We start from the raw sequence: 25,773 nt of genomic DNA, 5'->3' as shown, positions 1-25,773 counted from the left end.
GGCTTTAGTTGGTTTTGTCTACTTTTTGTTACCATTGTTGGCAGCTATCAACATGGATCGGACCCAATTAGTTCATCATGCCTTTGCCTCGCGACCCGAGGAGACACAGTCTCTCGAGACATCGTCGGCATACTCATCCCCAGTCTCGGCAATAGGATCCCAAGGAGGCTTCTCGCCAGTCGGCTTGGGAATCTCCCACTGTGGCATGGAGAATGCCTTCGGTCAAGTGAGGCTCTATACGCCATCCATGCCTGTCCCACCTGCAATGCCATCACAACTAGTTCCTGAAGCTGCTACCTACGAATTCCAATTCGAAGTTGATGACGACCGCTCCCAATACGCAATCTCCAATGGACTCCCAGATGCCTCGGAGTCTTCACTCGGCGTCTACAGCCCGACAGCCATGAGCGCGTCCCCTAGCTACAACTCCGTGGATTTAGACCCTCATCAGTGTACATTTCCCCCCAATTTTTACTCTTGGATCCAAACGCCTTGTTCGGGACCAACAACCCCATCAGAACTTGTCACCGCCGCTGTGGATAGCGGAACTGGAGAATGGGACCAGAGTTTATTCTCAAACACATGCGCCCCCGTCAACATGCCCATTCTTCCGGTCATCGATACCGCTTACCCTGCGATGCGAGAGGATATGTCGCTTGGGAGTGCCTCTGGACAGAACATGACCCCCGAGCGAATTATGACTCAGTCTCGAACAGCCTCCCCTGGGACCACGGAGATGGACTCACAATCAATCAATGGAGGCCGTTCTCCCCGCAGCAAGCTTGTCTCTGCTAGTGGTCTTGAATGTCCGATGTGTGGTGCTAAATTCACCCGACGTTCCAACTGTAAAGAACACCAAAAGGCACACGATCCTAGTTGGAAGAAGAAACACCCGTGCGAAGAGTGTGGCAAGACATTTGGCAGGATGGCAGATCTGAAAAGGCACCTAAACAGTGTGAGTCAAATGGCTTTTTCACCCACGAGCAGTCACTGATGAGTACAGGTTCATTTAGGGATCCGCCGACGGAAGTGAAGCAGACATTTGACGACCTCTTCGAGTCGACAGAATATACCTAGCTTATACAATATGTAACACCTCATTTTATCTGTGTTCATTCTTTACCCCCTAAACCTAGGCCCCCTAGCTAAAGCCCCTTAACCCCGGTCCTATTTTTTAGCCTACCCCTTAACATATCACATGTATCCCTAAAAATACAATTTAGAGCTTCCTTTACTCTGTGATAAACGAGATAGAATGTAAACACGGGACCTGTGAATTACCTTTTTAGGCTGAGCTCCCTAAAACGCTGTCATGCCACTGAAGACCCCCTTGTCCTCTCTTTCTCTCTCGCCTTTCCATTCTTCCTGCCTCTCTAATTAGCCTGCCTGAACGCGCAACTTAACTCGTACGGCATCCTACCTCCCTTGTACTCTTTTGGCAACCGTATGAACTGCTTCTGTCGGTCTACTCCGTCGGAGTCACTCTGAATTTAGAAGAAGTGCTTTTTTTATCCACTTACTCGTCGTCCATTCTGCCCAGTCGACTCGTCAGTCTCTGTATATCATCTTTATCTCCCAACTCAGGATAAAAACGGAGTACAGTATCCAACTGTGACCTTGCAGCCTTGGTATTCTCTTCTGTCCGTGGACAGTGCATCTTAACAAACCTCTCATGAAAGCCTCTGACGTTGAAGGCTGGTTGGAAAAACAATCTCTTTCCAGGGTCACTCAGCAGCGTTGGCAATGTAAGTGGTAGATACCGCGAAATCTCTCTCTTCTTGATTACATTCTCAAGATAAAGACGATCCTCTTTAAAGCTTTCGCCTTCTATCACACCATCATTATACTATCCGGGAACATCGGCGACAAACCAAGGGTTGTGGATGATAGCTGGAGCGATGCTATAGACATCAAATCCCGGTCTATAACCCTATATTTGATTCCATATATGAGATAGAGATTTGATGTAGGAAGGACGTTTCATACTTACCCTGTCAAGTGGAAATTGTCATTTATCATAATGTTATGTGCGTTTAAATCCTCATGGGCAAAGCCAACTTTAGTATATTCATCAAATTCGGCAAGATCTGGGATCATAATCAGATAGCGAATAATATCACTCCCCCTAGCAGTACCATTAAGAGTTCGCCGAAGGCCTCGATCCAGGGTTTCCATGAGCCAGGCAGAGTATAGGCAAGTTTGCTCTGGAACAGAAGGAGCAGCAGTACTCCATAGCTGCAATAGAAATTCTGCAAGGTCATCCAGTAGCTTTTGGCCATTACGTGAAGTAATCTGTTGATTCTATATTGCTAGTGGGTTTCCACTAACCCAGTCTGAAATAGCACAGGGTATTCTGGGTTAACGTAAAGGTTAGGCGCTTTAATGTCCGCATGTTGCCTCTCGATATGTCCAAATTGCCGAGCAGCACGCAGTTCAGATTTCCAATTGTTCGGATCGAGGTTGACTCAGGCTGTCCACTATACAGGGTCTTCGGAGACAATTTTGAATATGCGGTGTGAGCCCCCATGATATAGACCTTTGACAGCAAAAGAACATGGGACACCTTGGCGAAGGTGGCTAGCCTCGGAAAGTATATCTGGTGAGTATATCATGCTGGAACAGAATGAAAGTGAGAACAGGGAAATGACAGAAAGGGAGATGGTAGATTGAGGCACAAGCCCTCCAGGGCTGAGGCCAGCATCAGGATGACTAACAATGCTGGGCCTGCATGAATGTATAGAACTACAATAGTCTACATAGCACTCGAGTTGCTTCAATGATTGATTTATTGATTCGTCGGACTCACAATTCAAAGCTGAAGTTTCCCGGTATTGCATCCAGTTCTCTCATCCACATCACAAACTGTTAAAGGACAAAACTAGGCAACAGACAAGTAATGCCAGAGGAAAGGACAAAAGATATGAGATGCAAGAAACACAGAAATGGAAAAGAAAAGGGTATGTCCACCACACTCAACACCACCTTCACTTTCTCGCAATCAGCCATTACCTCGCAAGGCGAGAGTCATACTGAACAAGAGGCGCGGCCCTCTCAGCAGGGAAAGGAATACCATAATGCATGGCTCCCAGGGCATCAAACATCCGAATAAAAAGCCCAGTATCACGATCCATCTTAATCACAGCATCATCAAGCTGAATATGGCGATCAAGATAGCCGTTAACGGTATGAGCATTAGCCTCATAGAACTGGCGGGGAGTACCAGCATAAACACGAATCGTCAACGCAACATCCTTGAAAGCCTCGCACAAATCACCGATGGTAGCAGGGTCGGTAGTCCATCCGTCCCAGCCGTTGAGGACGAATATGCATTCGGTGATGGCTTCGCGGGCTTCCTGCAGCGCGGCGAACAGGTAGCGGGAGATTTTGGAGCCTCGAGAGATCTTGTTGTTGGCTGGGTGGATGATCGTCTGCATCTTGTGAGGGCGGCAGCCCAACATGCCGTACTTCTTGCGGTGCTCGGCGGCGGTCATGATCAGGGTAGAGCGGAGATACTCGTGCATCTGGGTCTGGGACAGGGTGGTGCCGAGGCCCCTGGCGTAGGGGTGGTCATTGAGGTCGTCAGCCCGGGCCATGAAGACGACCACTGGGCCTGGCAGGAGGTTTGGGTCACCCTCCATGGTGGATGAGGTTTGTATGGTTGTTGTTTGTTTTGCTTCGGATGGCTTGAGGCCTCAGAGAAAGAGAGGATAAGAGGAAAATCAAAAGAGGAAGAGAAAAGTCCGGAAGAAAAACTGCCCTTTTATATTCGATTCAGTGCCTTCTTCATTGGGATCATTAATGTGCTCAGTTGGGGGAATTGCATCGTCAACCCTGTTCCACCGGCCATATGCTACGAGCAGATCACACATCTCATAGACCCTATGTGGCAGTATTGTTTGCTACCATCTTACCGGGCTCGAATACAAAAGACTAGGAAGGTCACATACAATGCATCGATTGATGTCCTGTCGGACACTATAAAAAGGAAGACTATGAAGACAAGGGGAGACCTATATCTACCGCTTCTTGATGCTGACATCGATCTTTCCAATGCCCCAAGCAGCAACGAAGACTGTCAGCAGACCGGCGAAGATGGTGAAAGGCTTGCGAAGGGCATCCATCATGGTGTGGTCGTAGGTAACCTATAACACGTGAGTACGTGGAACGATAATACTGGAGAAAGATACATACCACCAACTTAGCGTCACGGGCTTCATCAGTCAGACTGTCAACCTCCAGGGTCAAGGTAGTCCGGCCTAGAGTATCCATGTAAGTCTTGAGAGAGCTCAAGCTAGCGTGAATCTGGTTTGCACCAGGAAGACCATTGCTAGTAGCACCCTCGATGACCTCGAAGCGAACATTGTGAGCACCCTCGGGCAGAACAACGCGCACGACAACACGCTCATACTGAATACCTTCCGCCATCTTAGGGCCCTCGATCAGAGGGACCTTCAGGACGTGAGAATCGGAGTTGACACCGGCAGCAAGACGCAGGAACGAGGCGAGGTCATTGTTCCAACCGACACGAAAGCTGTAGTTCCAGCCACCGAAGATGGGGTAGCGGGGCTTCAGCTCCAGGTTGGCGGCGTTCTTACCCTTACTAGGACGGTAGCGGCTGGTTGACACATTGCCTATGTCGTCGATGAAGTAGGGGTCAACGGAGCCGGGCAGGAGTGGGTAGGTGAGCTCACGCACGGCCGAGGTGGGCAGCTTCTGGTAGTTGGCCATGGTCCATTCGACACGCGAGAACTGGTTGGTCAGCTGCGAGCCGTTGTTGCGCAGCCAGTACCGTTCCTCGGTTGCAAGGTTTCCACCCCATTGCGAGACCTCCAAGTCACGCTCCAGGAGGTTGACAGTAATGATGGGGTTGGTGAATTCGTAGCGGACGCTGATAGGGTACTCAGTTCCCGGGGTCAGCTTGGCTGTGTCGTAGGGTCCGTAGGTGTATGTTGCACCCTTGCGCTCGGGGTCCGAGCCAGACTTGAGGCCATCGGTAATGGTGTAGTCCGGCACATTGGTGCTGGGGAACTTCACCTTGGTCTTTTGGGTGACTGTCGTGTAGGCGCTTGGTGTATAGGCCGAGAAGGAATAGGTAAGGAATTGTTTTTCGCCCTGCTGAATGGTTGCAGGAAGCGGGCTGAGAGCGGAGAGAACAGAGTAAGAGATCCCAAGGGTAATCTGAGCTTTCGGGGCCAATGGCTCTGGAAGGTGAACGACAAAGTACTGGTTGCCGCTTTTCAACTGTTAGCTGACGGATCATCAATTGCATGTCATTGACCCTCCAATTGATACTCACTTGGAAGATACAGCTTCAGTGGTATCCACCTCGAACCGTCCCTGCTCCGGTGCCTTTTTGTCCCTCACTTCGAAAGCTCCAACCTGGTCAAACACCTCGGAAGGGAAGGGGACATAGTAGTCGGTCTGCGGCTGCTTGTCGACATTCTCCACCACGACATTGATAGTTTCTCGCACAAAGCCCTTTTCCAAGTTGGTATTCCGGACCAAGTTTGTGTTTTTGAAGACCTGTGGGGGCTTGAAGTCGGAGGGAAGATCCAGTCGACTCGGCGTGGTGAGGTCGGTTGCGGCGCACAGGCTGGGCGCAAGTAGCCCGAGCACCGTGGCGGTGAAAACCCTCATGATGACTATCCGGAGGACAATATTGCTCCGTAACGCAAAAAGCAGGAAATCCGGATGTGAACGTGTGTTGTCGATGGAGGATGCGAAGCTGATGAGGTGTCCCCAATGTATACGTACGGTTGGCGTAGCGGCCATCGCGCGCACTCCGGCTTATCGATAACAGCTTCTCCTCTTTACTTCTACTCTGCTTCTGCTTCTGCTTCTGCTTCTGCTTCTGTTTCTTGCTCTTGCTTTGCAGAGTTACTCTGACTGCATTTCATTTCAGAGTAGTCATGCTGTCAAGCTCAGTGCTCGCTTCGCGGGCTGCTTTCAAGTCCAACCTTTTGAAAGGAGCTCGCCTGTCGCGTGCTCGCTACCATGACTTCGCTCAGAGCAAGTTCTTCAAGGTGTCAGAAGAGGTACGAGATGCAGTTGCTACAGGCAAACCAGTTGTCTCACTCGAGACGACCATCTATACACATGGTGAGTCCTTACATGTCCTGGGGATGGACATGTCCGCTCAAAACCGGGGAAACATTGGCTGATCACTTGCAGGCTTCCCATATCCCGATAACATTGCTCTAGCTGCATTGTTGGAGTCTGTTGTCAGGGCTAATGGCGGTGTTCCTGCAACTGTGGGCATCGTCGGTGGTGTGGCCAAGGTTGGTCTCAATGCGGAAGAACTCATCGAGCTGGCCTCGACGGCGGAGAAGAAGAGCGCTTTGAAAGTGTCTCGCAGGGATCTGGGATATATCTGTGGCTTGGTTCGTTCCTTCCTTCATATCTAAAGAGCTTGAACTAATCTTGTTTAGGGCCTGGCTGGCAAGAAATTGCACGGCGGTACTACGATCTCTGGCACTATGATTCTCTCAGAGCTAGCTGGTATCAAGATCTTTGGTACCGGTGGACTAGGTAATTTCCATCTTTGGGGCCAATTTGTCGATATCTAACCATTCTCAGGTGGCGTGCATCGCGGAGGAGAAAACTCCATGGACATTTCTGGTAGGAATGCACAACATGACCAGCGCAGGATCCATTACTGACAAAATGTTATAGCGGATCTTACCGAGCTGGGACGAACCCCAGTGACAGTCATCAGCTCTGGATGCAAGAGTTTCTTGGATATTCCTCGAACCCTTGAATACCTCGAGACGGAGGGCGTCTGCGTTGGTACTTTTGCAGATGGCCGAGAAGGCCCTGTCGACTTCCCTGCCTTCTTCACCCGAGAGAGTGGAATCCGGAGCCCGAAGGTTATCCAAAATGAAGCCGAAGCTGCCGCTATAGTTTGTAAGTCTGCTTCTTATTCGCTGGTATGCAAACATGTTAACGGAACCACAGATGCGCAATCGAAGCTCCCAGTATCCTCTGGAATCCATTTCGCCAACCCTGTCCCTTTGGAGTACTCAATTCCCAAGGCCGATATGGATCTCGTCATTGAAGAGGCTGTCCGTCTTGCCGATGTAGAGGGCTACCACGGCAGTGACAACACACCCTTTGTACTCGCCAAGATCAAGGAATTGAGCGGTGGGAAGAGTATAGCGGCAAATCGTGCTTTGATCGAGTCAAATGCCAAACGCGCAACCCTCGTAGCCGTGGAACTTGCCAAACTCGAGCAGTCTGACCGAGCAGAGGATCGGTGAGTTCATGTCTAGCCACGAGATACGAGATACGAGATACAAGATACAATCAATGCTAAGTTCGGAGATCCTATTCCCTATAGACACATGCCAGCAATCCCAGGCGTAGTCTCGCCAGTTCCAGATATCCCTCAACAGGATATTCCCAAACAAATCAACTCAACTCCGACCCCGATTGAAAAAGCGGACGTTATTGTCGCCGGCTCCCTCGCCATCGACCTATCCTGCGACTACACCCCCTTCGGCGACGAACTAACCCAAGTCGCACCAGTTCCACACACCTCCAACCCAGCAGTAATAGCTCAAAGCCTCGGTGGCGTCGGCCACAACGTCGCCGTAGCAGCCAACTACGTCGGCAGCTCAGTAATCTTCTGCAGCGTGGTCGCAGACGACCTGAGCGGACGCGCGGCCCTTTCAACTCTGGAAAAAGAAGGCCTAACCACAACCGGCGTCTCCGTCCTCCCCGCAACACCTGGCACACGCACAGCGCAGTACATCTCCATAAACGACATCAAAAAGGACCTCCTAGTAGCCATGGCCGACATGGGCATCGTGGAGCTCCCAGAATCCCAACTCGACTTCGACGGATTCTGGGAACCGCTCATCGAGCGTACGAAGCCAAAATGGGTCGTTATCGATGCGAACTGGCGGCCTGAAGTGATGGCAAAGTGGAGCGCCGTTGCGCGCAAGCACGGAGCCCGCGTGGCATTCGAGCCTGTCTCCACAGCCAAGGCCCGCCGTCTTTTCGGTGGCGATGCCAGTGGCACTGGTGCTACCATTGGACCCAAGCATACAGTACCTGATAATGCTATTAGCCTGGCTTCTCCGAATAAGCTAGAGTTAGCTGCTATGTTCACCGCTGCACGCGAGGCCCAGCTATTCGAGTCGACCGGGTGGTGGCATGTCATCGATTCAATGAATATGAGTCCAGCGGGCTCGCGAGAGCGACTTGTTGCGTTGACTTCGCTGGCGCTTGTGGACGAGGGTCTTCCGCAGCAGACTATTCAGCTGCTTCCATTCATTCCTTGTATTATTACCAAGCTTGGTGGAGCGGGTGCTCTTCTCACGCAGCTTTTGCCGCCGGGTGATCCGCGTCTTACGGATCCGGAGTCTGCGCCTTATATCCTGGCGCGCTCGCATGTTGATTCAGATGTGCCATTTGGAGGTGTTTATATGCGGCTCTTCTCGCCGGCTACTATTCTTGGTGCTCAGGATATCGTCAGTGTTAACGCAGCTGGTGATACGTTGCTTGGTGTTGTGGTGGCTGGTCTGGCGAAGGGTGAGACTGCGCGCATTGAGGATATTATTCCTATTGCTCAAGAGGCAAGTCGGAAGACACTCGCTAGTGCAGGAGGTGTTAGCAAGGATCTAGTGGAGTTGCGAACTACATTAGGGCTGTAGGAGTGGCTAGGTTGTATGCATATATTTGATAGCGTTTCTTTATATCCCAAGCGGAAAAGTCATCTAACTGAGATATTATGTATTCAAGAAGTCATAAATGAGTTGACATTGACCTGTACCAGTTGAGCTGGTCTATTGAATTGCAACAGGCTGTACTGCCCGCGGCAGAAGTCCCGGATCCAACATTCCAGATTGCACCAGCACACTCGCCTGGTCCCAATATAGACTCTGGCGTGTAATCTGACCTGCACAGAAACTCGCAACCACAATAATCACGACCTGGATATCTCGACCTGTAGGTGCAATACCAGGTAACAACCAGGGTATCTCGGCAGTATGCCGACAAGAAAACTGAATCTCATCAACAATCCGATCGGAGCCCACAGTCCTGCTCAAAAGACGAATTTCCTGATCCTCCGGGCCATTAGGAATAAAAGTCTGAGTAAAGAAAGACCTCAGACTCGAGATGTCGGAAGCTAAACCCGTCAGCATAGCCCTAACCCACCACAAGAAAATCGAAACTCACCACCAGCAAACGTAGGAAGACAAGTAACAGCCGACTCCCCAACAGGGCAACCAACCTCACCAGCGTGACTAGCAGCGAGCAACTCAACCGGTGGCTCAACATGCCTATGATTCCCCAACCTCCGCTCATCGACCTCATCACAAATCCGATCCCAATACTCCTCCCAAACAGTCTCAATATCAACAACGGCCCAATGACTCCCAACTCCAAAAGCCCTCTTCAAGCACCCCAAAACCCGACTCCAAGCCAACTGCAACCCAACCTCATCCTCATAAGTAATATCTATCTCCTCATCCCCCTCTCCAACCCTCTCATCGCCAATTTCCTTCTCCGCAAAGCCGGCCGTACACCCAGGATACGAGTAGACGTGGCATCTATGCCGTTTCTTATATGTGACATCACCCTCTGATGCACTGAGGTTAATCCACGGCCACAGGGCGCAGGGTTGGACTCGTGGGCCAGGCAGGTGAATCTGAATAGGGAGGAAAGTAGCCTTAGGACCAGGCTCGAAAATCGTTGTTATATCTGAGCAGTCTGGCGGTTCACAGTTTTCTTTGCGTTTGTAGGTGTATTGGTCTGTTGAGGGGAGGGGGGAGTATGCTATCAATGCACACAGACGTGGGAAAGGGTTTGTATTGCTTGCTGTTTGATGGTGCGAGGATAGGAGGAGGTAAGCTGGTCGGTGGTAGGCTTGGTAGAGAGGATTAGTCTTAAAGGAAGCGGTAATATCTAGAGAGATGGATGTACATACCGACAATCGCAAACCGCTCCCCAGTCTCGAGCTCATCTTCCTTCAGATGCACGGCATTCTCAAGTGCCTTGCGATCCTTATCTACATCACCACACCCCGTGAAAGGGAGATAAGTCACATCGAACCCCTCGGCTTTAAAACGCTGGATGATATGCGGGTCAAATTCCGCAGTATCAGAGACAATAATGAGGTATCGACGCGAGGGCTCTTCGTAGCGCCGACCGCGTTTTCCGGAGCTTGTGCTGACCGTTCGCTGTAATCCATGTGGATGGGGTATTGCGGAATTGGGTCCTGTTGTCTCTGCTTGCTCTGTTGGGTTGCTGCCGGAGCTCCGGGCTCGGCGTCTAGTGAAGCGTTGGAAGACGTTTACCATTGTGGGTGGTGTATGTGATATATTGGTAGAATGGTGGTATACAGGGACGTTCAGCCCTACTTAAGGCTGAAAAAGTCTTGGTATTACATATGTCAAGAAGTGGAAAGTTGATTGCCTGGGATGCCAATGTGCCAATGCTTAGGGTTTCTTGGTGTGACGTCGACGATGTCACATTCCGATAAGATAGTAGAATGCGGAAGTATGAGCAGAGAAGTATATAACTAGGTATGTAGGGATGAGGATTGTATATCTAATCTATTATTTGCTAGGGAGAAAACAATGCAGACTCATCTTACTATCCTTAAATGGCATGGGCTTCACTCCACCATTACTCAAAACTCACCAACCACTCCCGATCCTCACGAACCTTTCCAGTCGCCTTCCCATCATCAACAATATAACACTTATAAGAATCACGCAATAGACTCTCCCGCGCGACTTCACAATCCACCCGAATATCCTCAACAAGCGCCTCCAACGAAACATAATCAAACTCAGGACGAATATAACCAAGAATCAACAGATTAAGCTTCGTCGTATAGAAATCCGGCAAGCGGTTGAACTTAGTCTGTCCTGCAGCCGCAGCTGTTGGCGAGGGTTCAGTGAGAGGGGGCATGATATGGATTTCCTATACAGGGTTAGCAATATATCCAGATACAACGAGGCAACATAACCGAATCCATGGATATAGCAGGATATAAGATATTATAGGTATGTTATTTATAACGTACCACCGAGCGCACAGTATTTTTGTAGAAAGGATTATATCCAATACTCAAAACAGCAGGGAGAATGACCGCCTCCGAAGTCGAGGACTCGGACTCATGTTGATACGTCTTAGGGTCTAGCGCAACGACGCCGTAGTAGACACCCGATGTTAACTCTGGGTGTTTTTCGGATAGATCATCGGCGGGGATATTGGCAGTAGGGATTCCTAGCTGTAGATGGTGGAGTAAGAGTCAGTTATATGGTCACTAGAATAGGTATATCTTATCATATGCGCCAAACGCATAGGGACGGCGGATACAGAGGCGAGGTTATGACTTACGTCTTTGCTGCCGCGTCCGAATCCTTTAATTACTGGGCCGGACAATCGGACAGGGTAGGGAGCCTCTGGGCCTGCATCGGGGCCAGCAACGGGGTCGCGCGGCTTGTCGGGGCGCATGGTGGATTGTGTCGGTAGGAAGGGAGGAGATGATATTGAGGGTGCAGGTCAGAGATGATGTTGTTTAGCTTTGACGGATTGTATTTGTGTCAATGAGTGAGACTTGTCGAGGTAACATCGATGGTGGGGGTTATCGTGATAAGTTAACTAACTTAAAAAACTGTCGCCTTACATATCAGGTGTCGACCATCATGTCTTACCTTGGATATATAGTCTCCCTTCGATACTGCATTTATAGTCAGATATACTCTAGTCAAGGTACTTATTACTCTGATCAAAGCTAGGGCTCGAGATCACAAGTGACCTCTCTCAATATCATGGCATTAATGCTCCATACAGTAATCCTATCCCAAAGATATCATTTTTTTTTCCCTTTTGAGCGCCGCAAGAAAACAGAAAGAAAGCATATCGACAATCCCCGGAAATCAGTTCCAGGGACTCAAACAACATATATACGGGAACAAAGAACAGACAACAAGAATCTCAGACAAGAACCAGGCATTGGAAGAAGAAAACCAGGATCAGGGGAATCATACGGTCCCAGGGTCAGGAAATATGTACCGGAGTAGAAGCGACAAGAAAACGTGCAAAAAGAAGAAAGACAAGCGCAAAGTGACAACCTTGTCGAGGGTATGAAAGTCTGAAGTGTAACAGAAACGACAAAACCGATAATAGACAAGAAATCAAATGCATGGCAGGAACTATGAATAGGTTAGCATCAGATCACATCAAGCTACACGATCCATGGATGGTACTCACATTCATCACAATAAGCATCGGAATGTCGAATACATCTCGCTTGACTGTCCAGCAGTACGCGCATTCGACCTTTCCATCCTTCAATCCAAGCTGGTTCATACCAGCCTCGCCGGCAATGCCACCCTTGCGAAGATGGCTATTCCACTTGCCGTGATCATCAGATTGAGCAACCTCCATATCCTCCTTCGTCTTGTATTTGAGTAGCTTGCACTTCGTCATGACACTACCGCGAGAGTCGCCGAATGCCAGACGGGCAAAGTCTTCATAGAACTCTACGACGCTGTCATCGTCGAGGAGTTCGGCCAGGAATACTGGTTGGGGACGTCCACCCTGGTTTTCTAATGTTGAGCTGCGCGGTGTGAAGCTGCCGCGGGATGTTGTCCCTGATTGTGGCACGCCTCCACCCGTGTTGACGTTGAGGTTGGCTTCTTTGCCCAGGAGTACGTCTTTCTTCCAGCCGGTTAGGATGCTGAATTCTTTGCCCACGGCAGCAATCTCGCCGGTGCGCCGGCAGACGATGGTCGGTGTGCCGCATGCATTGATGAAGTCTTCGTATTCCCAGAGTGTACGCTGGAAGCACTTCTCCATGAAGATAAGGTCATCGCGATTAAGAGTTTTAGTGGTTGCGATAAAGGACGGTCGGATAGATGCGAGGGCCTTGGCGATCCGCACAGTCTTTTGCGGTGAGAAGCGCCGTTGGATGAAAGCAGTGAGGTTGTGGAAACCACTTGTGTAAGCATATGGCTCCTTCACACTCTCGTATATTGAAGAAGGATTGCGGTGACGCCGTTTAGTGCCGACCTGCAGGTTCGGGTGTTTCAGGATCGAAGCTGAAGTCACCTGGCGTTGTCCATTCGGCACCAGGCTGTTGGACTTGCTAGCAGAAGGAACATTGTTGAACGTGCCATCCTCAAAGCCGGATGCAATGTTCGGACTTGGGGCCGAACCAGGACTTGTAAAGTTGGCAGGGCCACTTTCGATCGCAAACGCATGTGGCGCACTTGCTTTCATGTGTTCGGGGAGCATGCCGTTCTGGCCATACACACCGCCAACATTCACATGTTGGCCCGAGGCCGGCCCAGTCGACCATTCGTTTAGGAGAGGATCGCCAAACATGAATGGCTGTTGGTTCCCCGGGCTTTCCCCAAACCCAGGAGCTGGTGTGGAGAACTGGGCTGATCCACTGCGGCCGATCGACCCTCGCTGTCCTACGGAATCAGTCGGAGAGTCTCCAGCCCCAGTGGCCATGTGCCCGAGCATGCCAAATTCCAAGGCACCATAACGGTTTTCGAAGTTCATGCTTGATAGGTCAAAATTAAAGAGGGCCGGGTCGCTAGGGTCGAAGAATGGTCCTGCCAAGGGATTCGGGTTCGGGGGTTGACTGGTATCCCCAGGGAGAGCAGTGTTTGGAGTAGGTTGCTGGTTCACGGCAGATGAAAGGCTAGGAGTTCGACCATCGGTGTTGGTCTTCATGTTGAAAGTAGGCGACACGGGGGATTGTGTGGTGAAGGGACTTTGACTCATAGGAGGATCTTGGTATACATTGTAACCCGGTTGTGGCGGCGTCGGGTAGAAGTTGTTATTGGAAGAATTCGTTTGTTGTTGGTTGCTGCTGGCTGCGTTTGAGCCATTTCTAGACATGGGCAGATTATTGCGGAGCGTATTGTTGTAAAGGTTGTTACCGCTAACAGCTGGCATTAACGCTCCATCTGGAGCATCGTGAAGGTACTTGGCCTTCTTGCGAACGCCGTCATGGCATGCGTCTTGAAGGCCACGCTTTATACAGCGTTGGCACGGTCGTTCGTCGCCTAAAAAGCAAATATTAGTGTCTTGCCCAATAGACACTGCAATCGATCTATGATCATACCGCAAGTCAAATGAGCCCGTTGGCATGCAAAGCAAGCTCGGCGGGCCTTCTTGCGTCGCGGTCGCGACGGGTCCTTTGCATTGGCAGCTTTGCGGCTCTCCGCCTTGTTATCGCCATTAGACTTGGTCTTTACAGAATCCATATGCTCAGAATATTCGGTAACATCAGCGGAGTCCTGATCCCCTTGATCGCCTACCGGGGAGTCGTTTTTGGCTTCCACGTTCATTTCGGCATGTATCCCGAGGCGGTCGGTTCCAGAAAATCGTCCCAAAATTGACGACTGTCGATATCTCAATGCGCGTCGGCCACTACCAGTGCCTGGTGTTGATCTAGAGAGCAAGACGTGGTGGCGACACTACCAATACCATCCGCGCTTCGATCTCGGCGGGCGAGCGGATCCACGTGCGCGATATCGTGCTCGGCGAGTGCAAGACGCAAGAACCACGATCGCAAAGTGCCTATCGATCTTGTTGAAACTGCAAATCCACCCAGACTCCCTCTCGGTCCGGTCCTCGGTTCCTATAATCGCGCGTTTGCGACTCTGGCTGGTGGTCGTTCAGTAGCGAAATCGGCAGAATGGCGAGTCGAGTTACGGATGTAACGGGGGACAATCGACTGGGAATGCGAATGAACGGTGATCTGACACATTGAAGGGTTTTCAATGTGGAATGCGAGAAATTGGCGCAAGCTGACAGCAGAAAATGCCGCAACGGTTCGCGCGTGGAGTGGAGAGGTCGATGACTTGGCTGCGGGGGAGGCGGCAATAACTCTCCAAATGGGAGAGCAGTTGTATACCGATCTCAGTCGGATCTCTTAGTCGGATCGGAGAGCCGGTGGAAAAATGAGGAGAAAGTGCAGCTCAAAAGGCAGATATGCGCGGGGAAGTAAGTGGATGACTCTGTTCCCGTGACTGGGGTCCAGGTACTCCCAGTCCAATTGCCAAAGACTCGCGTGAGCAACAAGGATGGGATTTTTATTAAGAATTAATGTGATTTTAGTGATTTAGGGTCAGTTTCGCACTTTCGAAACTCCAGGGCTGAATATACTTCGTAATAGCCAGCCCTTTTTACCTAATTATAATGTAATCTAAATGTTGCTACCCAACCTACCGTTCAAATATTATCTCTACAATATCATCTACACGCCTATATCATGTAAACTGGATATAATACTCCGTCCATGTATGTACGTCTATCCCTCACATGCTGACGTTTGGCAGTTCGGCCACTGGACGAGAGCCGGCAGTCAACCCGATGGTAATACTGTTTCCGTCCCAATGCCGGGAAACAGGTAATTATGGCGCGTCATTAATCTCTGATTGGCCAGAATACAATACAACATAGATCTCATTCAATACCATACAAAGCAGCGGAAGACCGTAACCCCGCGAGGCAATAGCGCACGTGCAGAGGGCGATTGTATACCCGGCGAGCAGCACAGAGAAGGCTTCACTTCGAACTATTTTTCAGGTATTCTATGCTTCACGGTATGCCGAATTGCATCTCCACTTTGGACTTTTCCAGTTCATACTTTTCATTCCGGAATCCTCCTCCGGTCCCGTTTTGTTCCGAGGCTGAGAGCTGCCGAGGCTAGAGCTCAGCTTGGACCAGTATATCATACCCGAAAAGAGAGATTGGTAGCAGTAGATGGTCGGTTGGGGATGATTGCCTGTGAAGGGTATCCAAGACCACATGATGCTCGCATCCTTCACAACTGGCCCGACTGGGGTGGCCGTCGGATAAGATAAATTGGAGTCTGGGCTAAGCTTGTAATGCAAAGGCATTGGTCGAGATGATCTATTTAGTTCTAGGGTTTGAAGGAATGAGTATCAAAAGCGTAATAGTCTAGTCCATTAAACTCTAGACAGATAGAAACTGTATCGATAAAGGGAAGCACATCCTTGCTTCTCACGCGTATGCATTTTCATTGTCCTCTGCATTATTTTTCCAACTGCAGGCGGTACAGCAGCTGAAGGCGTTGGGTCTTCTACCTAGGATTACGGGCTAGCTGCTAACCCTTCTATTCCCAGTGGCCAACCCCTCAGCCCGAGAACTTCCCAACATTTAGTCATGGGGTGCGAGGAAGTGCCCACGAGACAGATCCAGGCGAGACTGGCAAAGGGTTGAGATGCAATGGCACCGAGGATGAACCTGTGGCTGCCCTCGTAGAGGGTGATTCAGCCAGCAACCAATCTTGATTGGGATTAAGTGTGTATCAGAGAGCGGACTCTATCATCAGTTCGCCTTTCCTTCGCCGTTTTGAAGGTTTTAGCTATTATTGTAGATGGTGGATATTGATCACATCTGTGACGTTGCGAACCGGCTCTTCTTTCGGATCCGGCTGCCATACTTGTAAAAGAGGTACCTGGCATGGATGTTAGTACAAGGTTCATTCTACCCTTTCGATTGCCTGCCACATGCAGGCGAAATATCCAAATTCCATGTTTGGGGCAATATCACTCGAGGTCGTCCACGATGCAGGGGGAAAGTAAGATGGGTCATAGCGTAGCAGACAATCAGGGGGGTAGTTCATAGTCGAATCAGCACTTACGGGAATGGGGCCATGACAAGGGTCAGGAACGCGAGCAAGGAAGTCGCCCAGTGATATCCTAGGTTGTTATACACTGCATGGCCGTTAGATATTATCCTTTTACTAAGACAGAGTTGTAGCGCTTAAGCATTGAACAAGAGCTCCCAAGCGGGCTGTTCAACGTAATGCATCAACCCGCAGCTGGAACTGCATTCAAAGCACGGGTACTCAAGTCTTATCGCGACATGAAAGTATTGCAGGCAAACTTACTTTGGATTCCAAATAGAGGGAAAATACCTCCAAATGACGACCGAGTGAAGCTGTTCGCTGCCAGAGCGCTGGCGGCAAATGTTGGATATGCATCGACCAGGAATGTAAAGATGCCTGAGTAGACGAGGATTGTCCTAGTAACACGAGTTAGTATCACAGGATCAGAAGTACGCAGGTCAGGTGAGATTGATTTACCCTGCTCCAAAAACACCACTGCCAATGATGGGTGCAATCCAATGAACGTCAGGGTAGATCGTCCAAGCAAAGATGAACAGACCTATTGTGACCAAGGGTGCACCCAGGATGGCTTCCACGTTATCAGCCACTATTCTTAGATCATCCGCGGGAAACTTACCTGGGGGGAGCCGCCACTCCGGTTGGAAATCATCGATCTTGTTCGAGGCTTTCTCATGGTTGCGTTCCAGGCGAATATAGTTCCGGCGCCAAATTGGATCCGACAGAATGGCAAATACCATGCCAACAAACAGACCAAGGAAACACAAACCGCGCTGCCAGATTTCCAGCCCATAGACGTTGAAAAAGACTAGCTGGAATGCTCCAAAAAAGAGGTACAGGATACCCAGCAGAATGGCCGAGAAGATACAAAGACACAGACACATTGGCTCCAATGCCAACAGAAGAATTGGGCGATACATAGACCGCACGACGGTCTGCGCCACGGAACGTTGTAGCTTTTCGATCGGAGCTTTCCATCGGTCGTCTCCGGTTTCCTTGCGGAGTTTTTGCGCCTTGCGCCTCAAAAGTCTACACTTATCAGCACTCGTTTCGATAAACTCGGGGGTAGAACCTACACTGGGTGGTAGGTCTCCGGGACAAGGAAGATCATCGAGACTAGCAAGGCACCGGTCCAAATCAGGAGCACATAGAATGTCCAACGCCTGTAAGTCATATTAGCTCCAACCGTTGCCGCAGATCAATTTGTAAACATACCATGTAGTAAAAGCATTGATGAAGCCGCCAACACTGGAGACTGTTAGTTAAGCTAATGGGATTGCAAACAGAGGTCAACTCACAGAGGACCGACTTCGGGTCCAACAAATGGACTCGCGGTATAAAGCATCATGGGGAAAGCAAGTTCATGGCGACCAAACATATCGCCCACAGTGCCACCAGCGACACTCAGGAATGCACTACCTGACAGTCCATTGAAAAATCGAGAGACAAGCATTGTTGCGGTATTCTTAGCCACGGCACATGGAATCAGCCAGATGAGGAACAGCGAAAACGAAATTATATAGATGTTTCGTCGGCCATAGAACTGAATGTATAGGTCAGTTACTCAATACCCTCAAAAAAAAAAGGAAATAAGACAAACCTCAGACAAGGGACTCAAGAACAGCGGGCCAATTCCTAAATCGAACTGTCAGCACATACTTCAACAACCAACAAACAATACCACGAACCAAGACCCCAAATGAAAAACGACAACCCAAGAGTCGCAACCTCCTGCGAACACCCAAACTCATCCATCAACTGCGTATACGTCGTCGTATACATAGATGAGGTACAAGTCCTACCTCCAAATCAGCAATCAGCAGCACACCAGATATCAAATCCGAAAACTCACACACAAAGCGAACCCGTCGAAACAATCATAGTAACCAGCCATTTCCGTGCAGTACTCATATTCCGTGGATTCAACGGATCGTTCTCATCCCAACCAACAGTATAGAAATCGTCATCCTCCGCCACACCGGCCTCGTCAGCCTCGACATCATTCCCACCAGTACTAACACCATCATTAAGCGACCAGCTGCGCTCAAGCGATTTAGACGCATTAGATTTCTGTTTCTGCAATGGGGCACCGCGTTTCTCGTGCGTTTCTGCACCGGTAATCGGGGCGAAGGTCATGTCTTCAGAATTGGTGCGATCTATTTCATCGCTTTTGTCGCTGGATTGTCTTCCCGAGTCCATTTTGATTGTTCTCTCTTCTGAAGTTGAAGAGCGAGGCGGGTTTGTACTCGACGGGGACATCGTGGACAAACGGGCCTGGATTGTTAAGATGAGCTAAGCTCATCGGTGATATGAGCGAAAACTGGGGACGTTTTGCCTAAATAGATGGAGTAAATGGCGAGGCTGCGCGCCTCAGTCACTGTCGTTGGTTAATGTGCCCAGGTGTACAGCTCAGGGGAGAGAATATTTCTAATCGGAGATAGAAGTGGCCGAGCTGATCAATCACGGCATTCTAGCCGTGAAGTCTACGGAGGTGCAATTCCGGGTTTTTCTCGGAGAGGCCGAGTGATATCATTCCTTACCCTTTGATCTCTACGGGGTGTTTTTATTTAATTTTTTTTTATTTACTCTTTACAAAGTGATCAATTCACTACATACTGTATATTCATCCAGTAACGTTAAACCGGAGATCGACAATATGCGCCAAGACAAAAACTTTGACACACGTGGTTGAGATAACGGGCAATTCTCCGATAACGTGGTCCACTTCTACATTGGGACAAAGGAATATAGTCAATAGAGATATAGAGATATTGATATTGATATGTTCAATTAAGTTATTCAAAACGCACAAAATCATATCGTCGCTCCAATGGATCAATTGTCCATACCAAAAACTATCCCAAAGTCCCGTTCTCCTATCCAAAACACCTGATAGCAATGCTATCCCCAAAGTCAATAACCAGATAACCCGTGAGCCATGCCAAAAGTGAGCTATACAAAAAGGAAATGCGCCGGTAAATCCCAGAAATTTTGGTCAGAGGATTGCTTTACAGAGCCTGGCTCAGCTGGCTCATAGCACCAGCGGCGTTCTCCTCAGCCCAGGAGCCCCAGAGGTTCTGCTTGCCACGGATGGCGAGAGGACCACCAATAGCCTTGGAGCCCTGGTCAACCTTGACGGCATCCTTGGTGGCCAGAACCAAGACTTCGAAAAACATCTTGGTGGCATCGGCCTTACTAGACCGCTGCTCGGGGAGCAGGTCGTGGAACATCACACTCTTGTTCTGCGAGATCTCGGCATCACCGAGTTTCTCGCGGAGGATGTGTACAGCGTGCTTGGTACCCATGGAGACCGGCTCGGTGTCAATGGGGTGGGCGATGGTGTCATCCAACTCCTCGAGCTGGTTCATGTTTTCATCGTCACTCAAGTGGAGGTCCTGGTGTCCATCATCGCCAGGGAACTCGATCTCAGAGCGCTGGTTGAGAGTAGTGTCGACAGCAATACCCTCGTCAACGGGGACAATAGCTTCGTCCTCGCCAAGTTCGAGAGCAGGAACATCGGCGCCAGCCACCTCCATGTCAGAGATGCCACTGTCACGCTTGCGCTTCAGCTCACCAGCCTTCTTGACCGAGTCCAAAGACAGCAATCCACGCAGCTCAGGAGCCCATCCACGACCACGGTCCTCGCCGAACACACTGGACACGAAGTTGCCATTTTGCTGGCGGGTCATAAGAGCGAGAAGAACGGGGTCGCGAGGCAAGAAAGAAGCAGGCTTCATGATGGAGGAGCGGTCATTTTGCTGTTCTCTAATATCTTTGGTAGAAATGGCAACCGAACTGTCCAGTTCCATGAACTTCTGGCGCTTGGCGCGTTGAGCGTGCTCGGTAGTAACGACCTCGGGGGTGGCAGTATCACGGTTGAACTCTTCTTCCAGCCGGTTCATCTGGTCAGAGCCAGCATCCGAAAGAGGGCTTTCCGAGTCACGTTCAAATCGATTTTCGGTAGCGCGTGGGGTCTCGCCACCGAAGTCGTTCTCATCAGCAAGGTCCATTCCACCATCTGGGAGTAGATCGTTCAAGTTGTCGTGTCCATCATCGAGATCCATCTTATCGAGGCCATCATCCTCTCCGATGTCAAGGTCCAAATCGGCGCCGTCGTTGAACTTGCCGGCGTCGCTGAAAAGATCCTCCTCCACAGGACGGGGAGCAGGGGCGTCTCGACCAACTTCCATAGTCGGGTCGTTTCCAAGAGGCAGTTCATCCTCACCAAAGTCAAGGTCAACCAGGGAGGGGTCTTCAAGGCGTGCGGGTTCCTGAGAAACAGAACGGCGGAAGCTGCTGTCGGGAAGGAGTTGGCTACCTCCAAAGTCCATCGCACCAGGCCGCTTGGCAGCAGGCTCCAGGTCGAGTGTTTGCGGGAAGAGCAGAGACGTATCGAGGTTGGTGAAGAGATCAGATTCAGTAAGCACATCGGGAAGTGTGATGCCACCCGGCGCGACAACAGTAGATGTCAAGTCATTGTTGTTTGTGAGGCGGAAGGCCTAATATAAAATTAGAATTACCCGTGAAGTGCGTAGAGGAACATACCATCTTAATTTTCATCAAGGCTTCATTGCAATCATCAAGGAGGTATCGAGCCTTACGGCTGTAAATGCGAACGACACCCAAGAGCAACTGTCCACTCAATCGCAGGGCCATAGGCGCCTGGCCCTGGTCGACAATGGCATTGACACTGCTCTCAATATCGGACTGCAGGATGTGCGACTTGGAGAGTTTGCGTTCGATATTCGCCGACAACCAAACGCGAGCCAGCGGCCCGGTTTTTGACAGGAGAGTCTCGGAATAGAACATGGCGTGCGTCGCACTGAGATACTATACAGAAACAAAAGGTGGTTCACCAAGCCCAAAGGAGCAGAACCCGCCCGGCGCGGGGATAAGGCGTAACAGGGTGACGCGCTGGACCGGGAAAACAATTGACACGAGCGATGAGACGCACGCAGTTTCAGGTGAAAGGAATAGAGATACAATCAAAAGAGTAGTAAATCACCGAGTCGCGTGAAACGACATCGAAGTCAAGAATAGGAGGGGCGCGCGAGGGATAACTTGAGTTGGCAGAGAAACCAAGAGGAACGAGAGATGCGCGTGGGAATCAGGCGTCGACGGATTCCTGCTGACTCAGGAATTGAGGGGGCTGGAATGTGGTCATGTGATGTAAGTCACGTGCGTGATTCAGGTATTAGTCGTTGCCTCGCGCTAGTCTGTATACGGACATCGGACTAACTACTCATCCGGTATAACTAAGCCGCAACGGGTAAAGCATCAGCATGGCCTTGACCTGTTTGGAGAGGACTCCATGCTGTGAACCTAGTCTTTTCGCGATTTGGTTTTCAGCGAACGGCTCATCTGGCAGCTACTTGGATTTTTGCGCCCTATACTGTTAGTCCCCTGTCGTTACACTTGCGCCTCCACTCTTGTTGGTCTCCTGTTGGAAGCTGCTGCCAGATCACATCTAACGTGGCCTGCCGCAGAACCAATTCTCATCGAGACGGGATGAGAACCAATTCCCGACATACCTAAAGCGCTATCTGATCTCTTGTCTTTCATTTTACAAAGCATGAGAAATGTCAAGGTCAGCGACACCTTCATTACCTTTGCATAATGCATCGAACGACTCCTTACGACCTCCCTCAACCAACCCTATGAGTGGCCGGCCAAATGCTCCGTCATCGGTAAGTATGCAGTAACATCCTCTGGGTGACATCTACCTCCGGCATTGCTTGTGGCTGTTGCACAATTGCTAACGAATACTCTCCTTCCCCAGACCGCATATTCGTTGCTCGAGCCTCATGAAACCGCCAAGCGACTACGGACCTCCCTTTTACACGGCCTGACCCCCGCTGAGGCAGAGGTCCGGTTGGCACGCGATGGACCAAATGAGCTTCCCCACGAAGAACCAGAACCCCTCTGGCTGCGGTTTTTTAAACAGTTCAAGGAGACGCTCATCCTTCTCCTGCTCGCCTCTGCTGGTATATCATTCTTGATGGGAAACCTCGACGATGCCATCAGTATTACGCTCGCGGTGACAATCGTTGTAACAGTTGGCTTTGTGCAAGAGTACCGGTCGGAGAAGTCCTTGGAGGCATTGAGCCGCTTGATCCCCCATTATGCTCATTTGATCCGCCATCTGCCTACTACAATCTACGCGGGAGCTGAAAATGGCGGTTCTCCAATACCGGACTCCGGAGAGGAGCTGCAGGAAATCCGAAGCCAGAGTCCAGGTACGGCGAGTGCCGCCATCAAGGCGTCTTCGACCGTTCCCGCGACCGAGCTGGTGCCCGGAGACCTTGTCCTTTTCACTACTGGAGATCGTATCCCTGCCGATATTCGAATCACTGCTGCCACGCACTTGAGCATCGACGAATCGAACTTGACCGGCGAGAACGAACCTGTGTCGAAGTATGCGGAAGCTCTGCGCACTAAATCCAACGGAGCTGGCCCAGCAACTAGTGCAACAAACCCGCCTCGCTCCCCATTCTACGATGCACCGGCTACCGGGGCTGTTGGCGCTGACATTCGGCTGAATGAGCAGCACAACATTGCGTTCATGGGCACATTGGTTCGCTCAGGCTACGGTCAGGGTATCGTTATCTCGACAGGCGCGAAAACGGAGTTTGGCAGTATCTCGATTTCCTTGCAAGAGATTGAAAGTCCTCGAACACCGTTGCAACTGTCTATGGATCGCTTGGGTCAGGAACTGAGTTACATCTCTTTCGGTGTCATTGGATTGATTGTGGTGATTGGTCTCTTGCAGGGTCGCAAGCTACTCGAAATGTTCACTATTGGCGTTTCGCTTGCAGTTGCAGCCATTCCTGAGGGATTGCCTATCATTGTTACAGTCACCCTGGCTCTTGGAGTTTTGCGCATGGCTAAGAGAGGAGCTATCATGCGGAGGCTCCCTAGTGTTGAAACCCTTGGTTCTGTCAATGTCGTCTGCTCTGACAAGACCGGCACTCTCACTCTCAACCACATGACTGTAACCAAGATGTGGCATTTCGACTGCGCGGAGCCATTCGACATGCACAGAGACACAGCCTCGGTGGTGACTCCTGGCCCAGCAGCGCGAACCATCCTTCGCGTGGGAAATATTGCCAACAACTCGCGGTTATCGCGAATTCATGCCAACTCTCCAGCTAGTGCATCGTCTGCGGCAGTGCTTTCATCTACTGTCGACAGTGACTCGGCTGCCGCCAAGAGTAGATGGGTGGGCCAACCCACCGACGTGGCTATTCTGGATTTACTAGACACGTTGGGAGAGGATGATGTGCGTGATCGTATCAGTGCTCGCGTTCACGAAACCCCCTTCAGTTCCGAGCGTAAATGGATGGGTGTGATTATTGGTAGCTCTGGTGAATCATATGGCAGCTCTCATGTTGCCTATATTAAGGGTGCTCTCGAACAGGTCTTGGCACGCTCGGATACTTACCTTACAAAGGATGGCCGTGAGGTCATTCTGGATGAGCCCCGGCGCAAAATCATCCGTGACGCAGCAGAAAGCATGGCAGCGGAGGGCCTCAGAGTCCTCGCGTTCGCCAGTGGGGCAGTGCGAGACACCTCAAGAGGTAGCAGAAGCTTCGGTAGCCGTTCCGGTACACCTACGTTGAAGCCCAACCCCAGCGATGAGGATGATCGATACAACGGCTTGGTCTTTGCCGGATTGGCTGGTATGAACGATCCCCCGCGCAAGGATGTCCACAAATCCATTCGACGATTGATGTCCGGCGGTGTCAGAATCATCATGATTACTGGTGACGCTGAGACAACCGCTGTGGCCATTGCGACCAAGTTGGGCATGCCCATCAACAAGAACGCACGTTCTGTCATCCGAGGTGATGAACTTGACCGCATGACTGCTGCTGAACTTTCCCAGGCGATCTCAACCGTCTCCATCTTCGCCCGTACGAGCCCTGACCACAAGATGAAGATTGTGCAAGCACTTCAATCTCGCGGCGATGTGGTTGCCATGACTGGTGACGGTGTCAACGATGCGCCTGCTCTCAAGAAGGCGGATATTGGTATCTCCATGGGCAAGCTTGGCACCGATGTTGCCAAGGAAGCAGCGGACATGATTCTTACAGATGATGATTTCTCGACCATCCTTCGGGCGATCGAGCAGGGCAAGGGCATCTTCTATAACATTCAGAACTTCATTACGTTCCAGCTTAGCACCAGTGTGGCTGCACTCAGTCTCGTACTGCTGAGCACCACTCTTGGGTTCAAGAATCCGCTGAACGCCATGCAGATCTTGTGGATCAATATTCTCATGGATGGCCCACCCGCCCAGTCCCTAGGAGTCGAACCCGTCGACCCAACGATCATGAACCGCCCACCCAGACCCAAGACAGCCCGCGTCCTCACAAGACCTCTGATCCAACGAGTCCTCACCTCAGCCATGGTAATCATGTTCGGAACATTATCAATCTACATCCACGAAATGGGCGACATCGACGACGGCTCACCAGTCGACAAGCGCTCCCGCATCGTAACAGCCCACGATACAACCATGACATTCACCTGCTTTGTCCTCTTCGACATGTTCAACGCTCTAACCTGCCGCAGCGAAGGTAAATCCATCCTCCGCGGCGAAATGCCCCTCTTCGGAAACAAGATGTTCAACTACGCTGTTCTCGGCTCCCTGGCCGGCCAGGCCTGCGTCATCTACCTGCCTTTCCTGCAGCGTGTTTTCCAGACGGAACCTCTTGCCTTTGGGTCGCTGGTTAAGCTTGTTTGCATTGCTAGTTCTGTATTCTGGGTTGATGAGGGTCGCAAGTACTTGCATGCTATCCGTCGTCGTCGTGGTGTGGGCTCTGGGTATAGTGTCAATGTTTAATGTGGTGATGTATGTTTGGATGGTTTGGATTGCCTGTCACGGCCATAGATCTGTTCTTGGGGCAGGCATATGTAGTTTACCATATTTTGACTGATATCCCTATATACATAATAGAGTACTGTTGCAGTGCATTTCTTTCAGTGGTCTTTTGGATATACAATATACTTAACTCGCATGGCGAAAGGTTAAGCTTGATATATGTCTTTGGTAACGTTTCCAGATAGCTCGGGGAAGAGCAGCGGCACCACTAGCTCTACTTCACCTATAAACTTGCCCCCAGGAATAACAAGTCCTCCAG

At 50.5% G+C, this 25,773-nt stretch overlaps 11 protein-coding genes across 11 annotated transcripts; 3 read left to right on the top strand and 8 right to left on the bottom strand.

Moving 5' to 3' along the window:
• Positions 1-52: 52 nt before the first annotated feature.
• Positions 53-1,046, top strand: PENARI_c011G02957 (uncharacterized protein; the record flags this gene model as incomplete). Its single annotated transcript, XM_022632539.1, has 2 exons — positions 53-955; positions 1,014-1,046. The coding sequence occupies 2 exons, from the start codon at positions 53-55 to the stop codon at positions 1,044-1,046; spliced, it is 936 nt and encodes a 311-aa protein (XP_022487529.1).
• Positions 1,047-1,846: 800 nt separating this feature from the next.
• On the bottom strand, positions 1,847-2,392 carry PENARI_c011G04665 (uncharacterized protein; the record flags this gene model as incomplete). Its single annotated transcript, XM_022632578.1, has 3 exons — positions 1,847-1,901; positions 1,991-2,249; positions 2,329-2,392. 3 exons carry the CDS (start codon positions 2,390-2,392, stop codon positions 1,847-1,849), a joined length of 378 nt encoding a protein of 125 aa, XP_022487618.1.
• A 613-nt stretch (positions 2,393-3,005) lies between these two features.
• PENARI_c011G10240 (uncharacterized protein) lies at positions 3,006-3,638 on the bottom strand (the record flags this gene model as incomplete). Its single annotated transcript, XM_022632724.1, has 1 exon — positions 3,006-3,638. One exon carries the CDS (start codon positions 3,636-3,638, stop codon positions 3,006-3,008), a length of 633 nt encoding a protein of 210 aa, XP_022487674.1.
• Positions 3,639-4,016: 378 nt separating this feature from the next.
• Positions 4,017-5,637, bottom strand: PENARI_c011G05665 (dolichyl-diphosphooligosaccharide--protein glycotransferase subunit OST1; the record flags this gene model as incomplete). Its single annotated transcript, XM_022632605.1, has 3 exons — positions 4,017-4,142; positions 4,192-5,233; positions 5,297-5,637. The coding sequence occupies 3 exons, from the start codon at positions 5,635-5,637 to the stop codon at positions 4,017-4,019; spliced, it is 1,509 nt and encodes a 502-aa protein (XP_022487408.1).
• A 272-nt stretch (positions 5,638-5,909) lies between these two features.
• Positions 5,910-8,654, top strand: PENARI_c011G09672 (pseudouridine-5'-phosphate glycosidase/carbohydrate kinase family protein; the record flags this gene model as incomplete). Its single annotated transcript, XM_022632709.1, has 7 exons — positions 5,910-6,099; positions 6,172-6,380; positions 6,429-6,528; positions 6,577-6,618; positions 6,673-6,903; positions 6,955-7,252; positions 7,337-8,654. The coding sequence occupies 7 exons, from the start codon at positions 5,910-5,912 to the stop codon at positions 8,652-8,654; spliced, it is 2,388 nt and encodes a 795-aa protein (XP_022487428.1).
• A 132-nt stretch (positions 8,655-8,786) lies between these two features.
• PENARI_c011G04877 (dienelactone hydrolase) lies at positions 8,787-10,304 on the bottom strand (the record flags this gene model as incomplete). The annotated part of the gene is made up of 3 exons (XM_022632584.1): positions 8,787-9,130; positions 9,181-9,870; positions 9,932-10,304. 3 exons carry the CDS (start codon positions 10,302-10,304, stop codon positions 8,787-8,789), a joined length of 1,407 nt encoding a protein of 468 aa, XP_022487620.1.
• Positions 10,305-10,632: 328 nt separating this feature from the next.
• Positions 10,633-11,469, bottom strand: fmn1 (riboflavin kinase; the record flags this gene model as incomplete). Its single annotated transcript, XM_022632487.1, has 3 exons — positions 10,633-10,932; positions 11,036-11,242; positions 11,353-11,469. 3 exons carry the CDS (start codon positions 11,467-11,469, stop codon positions 10,633-10,635), a joined length of 624 nt encoding a protein of 207 aa, XP_022487666.1.
• Positions 11,470-12,152: 683 nt separating this feature from the next.
• On the bottom strand, positions 12,153-14,321 carry PENARI_c011G06641 (Zn(II)2Cys6 transcription factor domain-containing protein; the record flags this gene model as incomplete). Its single annotated transcript, XM_022632638.1, has 3 exons — positions 12,153-12,170; positions 12,229-14,036; positions 14,096-14,321. The coding sequence occupies 3 exons, from the start codon at positions 14,319-14,321 to the stop codon at positions 12,153-12,155; spliced, it is 2,052 nt and encodes a 683-aa protein (XP_022487513.1).
• A 2,071-nt stretch (positions 14,322-16,392) lies between these two features.
• Positions 16,393-18,829, bottom strand: PENARI_c011G00557 (MFS transporter; the record flags this gene model as incomplete). Its single annotated transcript, XM_022632478.1, has 11 exons — positions 16,393-16,459; positions 16,646-16,718; positions 16,895-17,028; positions 17,090-17,201; positions 17,250-17,659; positions 17,707-17,793; positions 17,846-17,878; positions 17,929-18,173; positions 18,231-18,265; positions 18,319-18,428; positions 18,483-18,829. 11 exons carry the CDS (start codon positions 18,827-18,829, stop codon positions 16,393-16,395), a joined length of 1,653 nt encoding a protein of 550 aa, XP_022487523.1.
• Positions 18,830-19,638: 809 nt separating this feature from the next.
• Positions 19,639-21,439, bottom strand: PENARI_c011G06344 (kleisin alpha; the record flags this gene model as incomplete). The annotated part of the gene is made up of 2 exons (XM_022632625.1): positions 19,639-21,129; positions 21,176-21,439. 2 exons carry the CDS (start codon positions 21,437-21,439, stop codon positions 19,639-19,641), a joined length of 1,755 nt encoding a protein of 584 aa, XP_022487403.1.
• Positions 21,440-22,209: 770 nt separating this feature from the next.
• Positions 22,210-25,475, top strand: pmr1 (Ca(2+)/Mn(2+)-transporting P-type ATPase PMR1; the record flags this gene model as incomplete). Its single annotated transcript, XM_022632575.1, has 2 exons — positions 22,210-22,317; positions 22,410-25,475. The coding sequence occupies 2 exons, from the start codon at positions 22,210-22,212 to the stop codon at positions 25,473-25,475; spliced, it is 3,174 nt and encodes a 1,057-aa protein (XP_022487663.1).
• Positions 25,476-25,773: the final 298 nt, after the last annotated feature.

Source organism: Penicillium arizonense (genome assembly GCF_001773325.1).
Source record: "Penicillium arizonense strain CBS 141311 chromosome Unknown PENARI_contig011, whole genome shotgun sequence".
Classification (NCBI taxonomy): Eukaryota; Fungi; Ascomycota; class Eurotiomycetes; order Eurotiales; family Aspergillaceae; genus Penicillium; species Penicillium arizonense.
This window is presented reverse-complemented; position numbering and strand designations above follow the sequence as displayed.